This window comes from Brachionichthys hirsutus, unplaced genomic scaffold, assembly GCF_040956055.1.
Source record: "Brachionichthys hirsutus isolate HB-005 unplaced genomic scaffold, CSIRO-AGI_Bhir_v1 contig_947, whole genome shotgun sequence".
Taxonomy (NCBI): Eukaryota; Metazoa; Chordata; class Actinopteri; order Lophiiformes; family Brachionichthyidae; genus Brachionichthys; species Brachionichthys hirsutus.
In genome coordinates, this window is record NW_027180496.1 from 1 (window position 1) to 11,972 (window position 11,972).

The 11,972-nt window shown below is 41.7% G+C and overlaps 1 protein-coding gene across 1 annotated transcript; it reads right to left on the reverse strand.

Moving 5' to 3' along the window:
- Positions 1–8,428: 8,428 nt before the first annotated feature.
- On the reverse strand, positions 8,429–11,175 carry LOC137915589 (palmdelphin-like). The gene is made up of 4 exons (XM_068758783.1): positions 11,083–11,175; positions 10,661–10,685; positions 10,089–10,169; positions 8,429–9,285 (listed from the first exon to the last, which is right to left on the reverse strand). Exons 3-4 carry the CDS (start codon positions 10,132–10,134, stop codon positions 8,429–8,431), a joined length of 903 nt encoding a protein of 300 aa, XP_068614884.1. The 5' UTR covers positions 10,135–10,169; positions 10,661–10,685; positions 11,083–11,175.
- Between the last annotated feature and the right edge of the window lie 797 nt (positions 11,176–11,972).

Genomic DNA, 11,972 nt, shown 5'->3' on the forward strand with positions numbered 1-11,972 from the left:
ACAACTTGCTTCGTCATGTCAGTTAGAGGGGATTTTTTATTCTTTTTGCCATTAACCGTAGATTTAGATTTTTATCAGGATACATTTTTCTATTTTCTCAATTTGTCATTTAAGTAAATTTGAACCATTAAAATTTCAATCAGAAGCTCTGCTTTCACCTTATTAAGCTAAGGTTAGCAATTAGAATAATTAGCTATACTGCATGAGTAGGTCTGGAGTGACAGAGAAGTATGTCAGAGTAGTTCAGGACATGTATGACAGTCGTACAACAGCAGTGAAGTGTGTTGTAGGAGTAACAGGGGAGTTTAGTGTAGAGGTGGGATGCACCAGGGATCAGCTCTGAGCCCCTTTTTGTTTGCCATGGTGATGGATAGTCTAACAGATGAGCTGAAACAGGAAGCTCTTTGGAATATGATGTTTGCAGATGACATTGTGATCTGCAGTGAGAGCAGGTAGAGGAGAATTTAGAGAAGTGGAGGTCTCCTCTGGAAAAGGGAGGAATGAAGGTGAGCAGGAGTAAAACAGAGTACATGTGTGTAAATGAGACGGTCCCAGGGGGGACAGTGAAGTTACAAGGAATAGACGTAAAGAACCAGTGTAATTAGGTTATACACTTTTAACATCAAATTAGACTTTAGATCAGATTTTGATGCAGATTCCACATCGGAGAAGAAATATGATTTATCACAGAAACTTCATGAAATCCTTGACCAATATAGTCACATATTGTGTTGCCGTGTTATTTGTGGATGAAGCATCACCACTGTGGTTTATAGTTTTCAGTAATGTGTCATGGAACGTTACAATAACACACTGTGTGTACCTGACCTTTAGAAAGAGCCTCTTTGTTCCTTCAGTTTAGCTCTGCCCCTGACTTTAGTATATTGCTTTCAAGTGAAACTCCATCATCTTCACATTGAGTCAACCCACACACCATTATTGCTGTGGCTGAAAATACTAGCATGGCACTGGAAACAGTAATGACACATCCCCTAGCTGGCTGCTGATATCTGGCCTTCAAGCGCTGCTGCTGTGCACACAGCCAATGTAAAAATAATGGACTCAAACCAAACATGCTTTCAAAAAGACATATGAACTGTCTGAGGGCATTTGCATTTACACAACACCAGAGACGAACCAGAGCAGCCCCTGAACCAGCGAGCATACAGAGAGTAGCCTTCATGCTGTCAGTCAGCCCCTGGCATCCGCTGACTCAGATCAGGAGCGCTCTGTCCTTAACCATCGGTGACAGGCCTGAGACTAAGTTGTCCATAATACTCCTCAGATAACATGTGATCCTAATGTAAAGAGGCATTCATTAAAGTGCTCAGTCGGTGATGTGCAAAGAAGACTCTCACTAGATATACCAGTACAGTATATATATATGATGTGTGTTTTAGTATGTTTATATGTTATTGTAAATTAGTGTTTTTCTGAAAGTTTTCATTGCAATATTAAATATTTATTTTAAATGATGTATATGGAATATCTATCTCTTCATGCAAATAAAACAAATTGCATAATATTTGGGAACTGATCTCCAAACTTGCATAGAAATAAATGATGCCGAAATTGAAACAGTGCTTGAAACAAAATTTTTAGGGGTCATAATAGACAATAAGTTAAGATGGAAATCACATATAAATCACATAAAAGTTAAAATGGCAAAATCCTTTGCAATATTACAAAATCTTGTTTGCTCTAAAGCCCTATACACATTATATTACTCACTTGTTGCCCCATACAAGACCTACTGTGTAGAGATCTGGGGAAATACATATAAGACTAATATTAATCCAATTTTCCTATTGCAAAAGAAAGCCATACAAATTATAAGTAAAAAAACTTTTCATCCCATTGAGTGTCAGCCATTTTCAGCTCAGCTTTATGCTAAATACCCGAGTTTTTGCTCATTTTGCCTGATAGTCCAAAAACCACAGAATATTCTTTACTATAACTATGCAAACACCAACACCTTCCAAATTAAAGAATCTTCTTTCATCAGGAAAAAAAGTGTGTTCCTACGATTTTTCTTTCCAGAGTCATTGGCCGGTGAAGAGAGGCAGATTTCAATGTCAGGGTTGGCAGTGAATGTTTGGTTTATAAAATGTCTTTAGACATTAATGCCACTGAATGAGTTAAACATCCTCAAGTTTAACGAAGAAGAAGGAACGATGAACAAATTGTTGGAACCGCGGATAACTAGGGGTTTAGTGTACATGTACAAGTCGCACCTGAGTATAAGTTGCAGGACCAGGCAAACTGAGAAAGAAGTGCGAACTTATAGTCCAGAAAATACTGTATACTGCATGCTGTATATAATGTACTGTATATACAATTTAACTATGGTGAATACGGTCACACATAGAATAAAATTTCCATTTGGAATAAAAGAAACTCCATTACAGGGAAAATTATAGATTTATTAACATGCTTATGTACAGAAGTACTGGAATGAAGAGAAGTACTTTTACTCTTGCTAAAAAGTTTCAAGTCATTTATACATTGAGTGTATAGGTGTGTGTGTGTGAGTGGCTGTCTGTCTGTGTGGCCCCGCGATGCACCAAGGATGCGTTCGAGGTTACCCCGCCTCAAGCTGGGATTTTCTTGCCGCGATCCGCAAAGCAGAAAAGTGGCAAAAAAATGGATGGAAAGTTACCATTTGGTTTAAATGCTTTGATTTTCTTTCAAATAATTTATACCAAACAGGAAAATGTGGTGAAGTAGAGTATGTATAGTATTTGCTTTGAAATGTAGTTGAGTAGAACATAAAACTGAACTACCTCTGAAGTGTACTCATGTACAGCTGGCACTTCACCACAGAGACGATGTAGACTGACCTGGTTTCAAGGTTGGTGTGAATTGTGGCTTCTCCCCGTCCTCACTGTTCCGCCTCTTCTCTCCATACAGAGTACACCTCTGTCTGCGCAGCTCCTCCTCTCTTTCTTTGGCCTCCCTGATGTCCTTCTCCACTTCTGGCTGAAGAGCCAGGGCTGGTCGCAGCTTGTAGAAGGGGTTTTGTTTGAGGATGGGAGATTCAAGTGTTGGTTTTCCTTCCCAGTTTTTTCTCCCACCCTGCACAGCTGATGTATTAGTACAGATGGAGTCCATGCTTCTGTTCAGGCACAAGCTTTTGTCTGGTTTTGGGGGGTGTAATGAACTTGTTTTGCCTTGAGAACTGATTGTGGGGCTTTTTATTCTTAAGCTTTCAAGACCTTTCTCAATTTCAGAGGTTGATTTGTGCAACCTGAGGGAGTGTGATCTGGAAATTGTCCGGCTTTTGAGCGAAAACATTTCTAGGCTATGTGTACGCGCTAGCACGGTTGGGTAAATGTGGCCTCTTGCCATTGTGGTAGGGGATTTCCTGTGTCTTGTTGGATGCTCTGTGTTATCCTGCTGGAAAGCCTCAAACAGCAGTTTGGTCTCCCTTAATTGCCGGACTTCACCTTTGCTGTACACCCCTGGGATTTTCCCTAGATTGACTAGCACCAGTTCTCTCTGAATCTCCTGGCTTATTTCCTTTTGCATCTTCCGCTCTGAGAACTGCCAGTCACTGCGCTGGCATGTCTCTGTAACCTTGTTAGTAGGTGGCTCAAGCGAAATATTGATTTTAAAGGGAATCTCTAGGACATCTGGATTCTCTGCAAGGTTAAAGAAACCACCAGCTCTTTGCAGGTTCTGCTTCTCCTGGGCTGCCTCAACGATTTGCCTTTCAATAGTGGTCTCAGCAGCTGAAAATCTGTGTTGGATGGATGCAAAAGGAGTTTGGATGGAAGGTGTTTGTTGGATGACTGGAGACGCATCTGCAGCCTCCCACATGGTATTTTGATCGTCATCAGAATCGCCCATCTCCGTTCTTCCACTTATGTACTGCTCAGACTCTACAGGCTCCGTCAATGAACATGCACTTCCTTTTGTGTTCTTTTGTGCATCTTTACTCTCATTCTTTCCTTTCGCTTCTCTCCCCATCAGGTTTGCCCTTGCTCCATTATCTTTATCATCATCATCATCATCATCATCAACAATAACATTTTGCAAACTACTATCCCCCTTCTCATTGACACCCGTTATATTCCTCTTTCTTGGTTTCAAATCCTCTTCATCCGTTTCAAGAACACACTTATTCTCATCTCTCCTCTCTTGGACATCCTGCTGGGAGTTGTGCGTGTTCTCTGGTGTACACTCATCCTGTCGTAGTTGTACCTGCTGCAGACGCTGAAGCAGGTGCTCTCCTTGCTGGATATCAGACGCTATTCTCCGACCTTCATCTCTCTGCGGTCCTTTAAACACTCTCTCGTCAAAGTCTTCAGAAACGGGGAGTTGGGGCATTTGTAATTTGACGGTACCACTCTCTCTCCTCTCCCAGTCGCACTTTGTGACATTGTAGTTAAAAGATCTCATGTCAATGTCTTCATTGTTCCCTGGGATCTCTGGCGACTGGGGCCGATTGACTTCTGCCCAGTTTTGGTTATGCTTGCAAAGCTCCGGTGGCCCCCAGGTCTCCAAGTCATCCTCATTTACACTTAGACTAGACAATTCTGGGGAACTGGCCTCCATGCTATCGTAGTCAAAATTGTCTGTGGTTAGTTTTGAATGATCGTCATCAAGGCCACAAAAGTCTCCCTGCTTGTCAATGCATGTCTCATTGTCTTCAGTGCTTGAAGGTTCCTGTTGAGGATAGTCTCTCAAGTCTTCTTGTCCTTCCCTCAAAATGACAGTATCATCAAGCTCCACAATTGAACAATCTCCTGTTCTATTCTCTTGATGTGGATCATTACATGATTCCTTCACAGTACCTGTGCCCTCCATGGATTCTTGATCTTGACCATGCAATAGAGAGAAGTCCTCGTCTTTGCAAAAACATTCAATATGTGTACATCCCTCAGAAATCTGTGCTCTACTTGCGATCACTTCATCCACCTTTTTGTGTGCTGCCAGTAGCTGCCTCTCTCTACGATGCCAGTCTAAGCCACTTGGATTACCTTTAGCCCATGTGGCGTCAGCTGCCAAATTTACAAGGGTCACACTGGGATTATTCACCATTGCCTCTGTGCTGCTCTCAGCTGGCAGAGAGGGAGCCATGAAGGAAGGAGATAGCGGTGGGATGACCTCATCTGCCCCCTCATTGTTCATCATGCAGTGGTATCTGGTGATCAGGGCAGGAGGCGTGACTGCGGTTTTGTCTTGGGGATTCTCAGCAAGAGTCGCCAATAGGCTGTTTGTGTTGGCTTCTGTCTTCATCTACAGACCACTGATATCCTGAGAGACCAGACCTTGTGAGCTGGGGCTGGGGCATTCAGTTTCGGTCTTATTTATGACTTTTCTCCCTGACTTTGTCCGTTACCGGGTTGCAGGTCATGCTGGAGCCTATCCCAGCAGTCAACGGGCGAGAGGCGGGATACACGGGTGGTGGGAGGAGGTCAGAGAACTTGGATAGAACCCACGCAGACACGGGGAGAACATGCAAACTCCTCACAGAGAGGCCGCATGTTGGATTTGAACATGTGACCTTCTCGCTGTGAGGCAGCAGCGCTATCACTGCCACTAACAACATCTGCAGGGGTGTCAAACTCATTTTCTCCAAGGGCCTCATTAGCATTATGTTTGCCCTCCAAAGGCCAAATGTAAACCGTAAATGAGTAACAAAAATGTAACTAAATGTAATGTCATTTAATGTAAAATAAATGTAACTACTCCTTAACATGCTGTTATATAACTTTTTATTTTTTTATTTAACTCTTTAGCCATCACAGTAATTACAATAAAATATTCAGTTTTGATATCACTTTTTTAAAAGGTTGTAACTTAAAAATTGTTAGAGATAAAGACATACTGTAAATGAGAACAATTATAAGTATGAACCAAAGTTTGTGATAGGAATAAATTAACACATCTAATAATGTAGAAAAGTTCCATTCAAATGCAATCATCATGCAGGAACAAAGATAATCGATAAAAAACCAAAGCAAAACCAAAAAGCCACCACCTTGTCTTGTCATGGACATGCGCAAACCAAAAAAACCAACCAAAGTGGGCAAGATAAAGAACATTCCCCGAGTCAATGCCACGGAAAAGACGTCACTTTCAGGATCAGCACTGGACAGCTCCATATGTAGCCGACTACCTATGGAGCTGTCCAGTGCTGATTCTGAGCACCATATGTAGCCGGGATCAACATATCAGCACATGCTGGAAAAAACTAAAAAGTTCAAATAACTTTCAATAGTCACCTCCAGCAGATTCTTAATTTCCTGACTGTAGCGTGTTGCTATTGTTATTGCCATGTTGCTGATTTTTTCCATTTGATCAGTTCACTACTTAAGTTACAAACATTGCATATTCAATTGTATAGTTGTAAAAATATATGGATAGATTATTGCTGTTATTATAACATAAATCCTTTCAATTGATCAGGTTAAGTAAACCACACTACTCCATCGATCAATCATCAAACTTATTCAAGTAAATAATATTAAATAATAAATAAAGACAAATATCATCCAACACAAGTTATGGTATTAATTTTGTTTGAAACTCTTTTGTCACAGTTGAGAGGGGTAGAGAACTGCAGTACAACCAACAAATGTGGGCTGTTACAACATTTTACAAAAACAAATGTCTGTACACAGCTCTCGGGGGTCACACAAAATGACTTGGAGGGCCACATTTGGCCGCCGGGCCTTGAGTTTGACACATGTGTCTTAATGTATGCAAATCTCTCAAGCAACAGGACACATTCATGAGCCATAATGAGCTTAACCTGTTTATTCCATCCTTCTGTGAGGTGACATTTTCACTATTAGCCTGAAGCTACTGTTAGAAAATACTTTAAGTGATATACAGACATATATAAATACTGTATTGTTGAAATACGTAACTGACAGAAAACATGCAGTTGCCATTAGTCAGCGTTTTGGTACAGATATTAAAATGGGTGATCGATCATTCTTCTAATGGCAAACAAATATAAAAGTTTTGTAGCTTTTGGCCTGACCTTGATCTGTACTGAGACTTTTATTGTTCTGTACTCGGATAAACATGAAGAATCATTTCCAGCACTCAAACATTCTAAGGTGCACGCAAACAAGAAAAATTGAAGGCAGAGACCCACCTGACTGGAGCGGTAATCTTCAGAGTGTGATAGTACTGACCTCAATGGAAATATGAATGATCCAGCTGATCGACTTAGCGCCTGCATCTTCCTGTCCTCTGTGTCATCTGATAATGCAAGATCCTCTTTTCTCCTCCTCTTCTTTATTTATCGGTGTGTGAGTGTGTGTGTGTGTTGGGGTGTGTGGACTAGGTTTGGATCTCAAAGAATATAGTGAACCTAACAGAACACGGTAATTAGATTGTGTTTTATAATCGTATATTTCACTTCCCATGCTCAGTGAATCACTTGTACATCAAATGACTGATAAAAACAATACAACGCTGAACCATATCTTAACTTTTGGAGGCCTGTTGCTGGTATTTTTGAAGATCCTACGTGTTTTGGACAAAAAAAAGCTGTTTGATTTCTAAAATAAGCCCAATTCATGAATAAGTTTTGTTTCTGAGCACAAATATTTGATCAGGACATCAGGACCAACACACACAAACAAGGACATACAAGTCATGCTTAAACTCAGGGGTAAAGAGTACACACTGCAGTCCTAGACCTAAAAAACGATCTCACATATTGATGGCCGAAACGCAAAACCTCCTATCTGCAAAATGATCCAGAAAAAGTAGTGGAAAACCTTCTCTGTACACTTTGCAAGGCATCAATACTGAGTCGGTATTGTTTACACATGATACAGTAATAAAGTCTAAAATCAGTGGATTGTGCATCAAGTATCCTTAAAACATAGCATTCTGCAAGAAAACAACACCTTTCTTTACTTTTCTCAAAAAAGAAGATTTTGCAGATAGGAGGTTTTGCGTTTTGGCCATCAATATATGATATTATGGCCAACAAGTACTCTTTTTATAAGCAGTGGGGGAAAAAAGTAAAATGATGAAAATAATAAAAAAGTGTTAATATTTTCATTGTCATGAAAATAAAAGTCCGCACATTGAATCATGAAATATATTGTAGCATTTGATGAAAACATTAAGTATTTTGGGTTGATAAGACTGGAAATGATCAGAAGGTAAAGAGAAATCTGAGATGAGCATCATCTACATGCCTGCAGGATGGCACCTAGGAATTCTCAGGTTTGTCCACTAGGGGGAAGAAGTGGATTTGAATTGTTTATGAGAAGTGGTGATGGTCACAGAAATGAGTAGATAATTATTAAAGCTTTGAATTCTTAGGGCCAAAAAACAAAATGACTCCAGATGGTCACATATTATCTCACATTTGTTATACTAAGCCTGATGAAAAGCACAGAGATAACAAATGAAAGGTTTAAGGCTGGCGAGGACAATCGCCAGATTCATTGTCTTACGTGATGGAGCAACACTGACAGGTCTCGCTCTTGGACGTGGCTCGTCCTTCAGCTGTAGTGGGTAAAGGTGAATTATGGAGCACCTTATCACCTTCCTCTCCCTGGATTTTAACTCCTGCTGCACCCTTTTCTTCCAGGGGAACGTCCTGAAACACTTCTGGAAATTTTGGAGACACTTCTTTCACCTGAGGCACAGCAGACGAACCAGGTCCCACAACCTGTTCTTCTCCATCATCACTGATGATTACTCGTTCTGCTGTGAGCATGCCTTCATAGTCCTCTCGGTCTTGATCCTGTACAGGTGCAGAATCAGCATATCCCAGGAACAGAAGGGTGACGGGGCATTCCTCCAAGTTTTGAACCCCCATATCGCTTAGTTCTCCTGCAGCGTTTTGGACCACTCTGATGCTCATATCCTTGTCCTCCTTCACATTTCCTGTCATTTCAGCGAAGTCCTTCACCTTTAGCTTAGACTCAGACTTTTTAGAGCTTTCCTGCACTTGTGTTGCGTCCTTCTCATTACGATGAGCTGGAAACGACGCAGCTTGACCCTCTGGAACTGTGCTGACTTCCTCATTCTCCGTCTCTGTCGCTGCCTTGCTTGGTGTTACCGTTGCCTCATCCAGCAGCACTTTCATTCCAACTCCATCTATAAGGCTCAAGATCTGACCGAGCTCTTCCGCTGAGGGTTCACCTCCCTCACCGCTGACCACGTGAATAGTCTTCCTGCCGTCATCAAAGACTGTAGCAGCCGTTGGCGTGCCAGCTGGTGTTGACACAGGAGTCACGGACCTGACAGCGGAGGCACCGGTCCGGGGGTCTCTCTCAACCTGCACTGCCAACGTACCCAGAACTGAATCAACAAACAGAACAAAGCTCAAATTAAGAAGTGAAAATTCAAAGAGGACTACAACACTGAAGGCTTAATTACAAATAAAAATTTACATTTGCAATCTAGAACCGATCCTTGTTTTTGTGGAATTCAACTGTCTTAAAAACCGAATGGACTAGAGTCTGCCGGTCCAGACAGATGGCCGTCCACTATGAGTCTTAGGTTCTGTCCAAGGTTTCTGCCTGTTAAAGGGAAGTTTTACCTTGCGTCCATCGCCAAAGTGCTTGCTCTTGTGGGTCAAGTTGGGTTCTGTCTTTCCCTGCTAATCCTGTAAAGTGCCTTGAGATAACTTTCTGTTGTGATCTGGCGCTATAGAAATTAAATTAAATGCAATTAAAAACTAAATATCGGGCTAAATATAACCGTTTTCTCAGGCCGATCACGTCGGCGCCATCATTAGGTCGCACCCAGAGGGAAGAACCACGTCAAATAAAAGCATCCTCATTTTCGAGGGGACTATAGACTAATGCGATCAACTGATTGATATTCTGGAGAGTAAATTCCAGTTAATCAGGTCATATATCTATCTCATCTAAATAATGAAATGTTTTTCCTCTGCTCCAGCAGTGCTGCACAGAAAAAGCTATAGACAGCTTTCTGTCATAAGAGCTAAAGTCCATCTCAGCGTGCTACAACCACCAACCTTTGGACGGAAGGTAACGAACATGTGAGATCCATATCCTCAGGCGTTAGGTAATAATTACACCTCACTTCCTTCTGTATGTCTTTTTATAGCTTTAACAAAGTCTGTTTATCTGTCTCACCTGATCGGCCATCAGTCCTCTCTTCCTGAAACATCCTTTGTGCCATTTGTGTGTTGAAGTTATCCTCAGCGTCTTTATTCACTGAAAAAGAAAGCAGACCATGTGCTAAAATGATCCTGTACTGTACTTATATAGTGAAATGAAGTCAATTGATATAACTAACTTGACTTCTTAGTAGATATCCCTCCATAGTAAGTGTTTTTTGACATGTGTAATAATTTGCTCTTAATTATATCAGTTAATTTTACATAATGTTTAAGGTTTCTTTACTTTTGTTGCACACAGTAGAGACTGGCTGAAAAGCTTCGTATGCACATTTGCCTTACTGATGTTGTCCTGCAGAAGGACTGATGCCGGCAGAATGTAAGTACTGTAGTTACAGTCAAAGCAGAGTTGATTCTCAGCCATGGCTCCATTCTGTCATCTGATTAAAACTGCTAGTCTTCATGCAAAGACTTAGTTATGGCAAATTATCATCTGTCAGGAGAGAATAGATTCTAGGCCGGCGTCGTCGTGAGACTGGCAAGGAGGAGACGGGAGCCGATGATGATTACAGCCTGTTGGCGTCTTACCTTCAACAGCCTCGCTACTGCCAGCCTGAGAATGAAGGATAGGGACAATTCTAAGTGTTCTCCATCGGGAGACATTTGAAACAGTTGGGAAGCCTTCGGCTTTGAGCACGTGCCTCCCTCCTCCCCACCCACATTTCACAGCCATCATCAGAGGTGTTGGACCTCGCTAAGCCTCAACATGTTATGAGGAGTGGAGGCTATTTGGTTTAGCAGCCATTTCCCCAGCTGTTGGTTGCGTGCTAGACAATGGCCAATATGGTGGCGTTTAAAGATTAAAAGCCGTGTTGCTTGATTTAGAACAGTACATGCAAATAGATTGGGCTGCTTTTAGATAATACTTCACTCCATGTGATCAATTCTACCAGAATTTTGTTTGTGTCAGTGTGAATATCTGCTGCTCTACAATCCTCTCCCGGTCTCACCTGATGGTTGTCGTGAGCTCTGGCAGCAGGTGAACAGCTGACAGGTTCTGTTACTGCTTGAAACACTCACTGCCTGGTATCAGATGCTTCCTCGTCTTCAGGTGTCTGAAGACACACACACACACACACACCTTCAACCCAAAATACTACTTTCACTGATTACTGCCATCTAAACATGATTTAACTCCATGAATTAACATTTGTAAATCACACACAAACATTCATAGACTTTAGCAGTTGGGTCCCGAAATCTTTTGTTGTTTTACATCAAGACTCCGTGTCTGAACTGGAATCCTTTCACCACTTCAGAAACCATCCCGACTAAATACAGAAGCTTCGCGTTATGAGGAATGGGCTAAGATTCCTCTGGAACGCCGCCAGAAGCTGGTTTCCGGTAGTATTCATCATGTTAGCAGGAGGTCATCGCAGCTGAAAGGTCTCTACATAGAAGTGGACTAGACTGCAATAGTCAAGAGAAGCCGGGTTATGTTTTCAATTTAAGAAAAAAACACTTGTAATGTCTGTTGTGAGGGCTCCCAAGTGTATATAATACGCAATAGCAGCGGTGTCAGTGTATCTAAATAAACATTTAAAGTTGGTGCCGCAGCTCGAAGCGGGCCTGTCCTTTTCCTGTCTTCCAGATTCTCCTCCCGCAATCACCTCATTCCGGTCACCTGTGCTCCCAGGCTCACCTGCAGCTAATCTCTCATCAGCCCTGACTCTACATATACTCCACTCAGACACCACCACACCCTTGTCAGATTGTTAGTGATGATTCCTACCTTCAAGCGTTCCCAATTGCTCTCCTGTGTTTCCACCCTGCTTTATTCCCGGGTTCCGTCTCTTTGACTTGTTATGCATGACTTGCATTTTGCATAACATTAATTCTG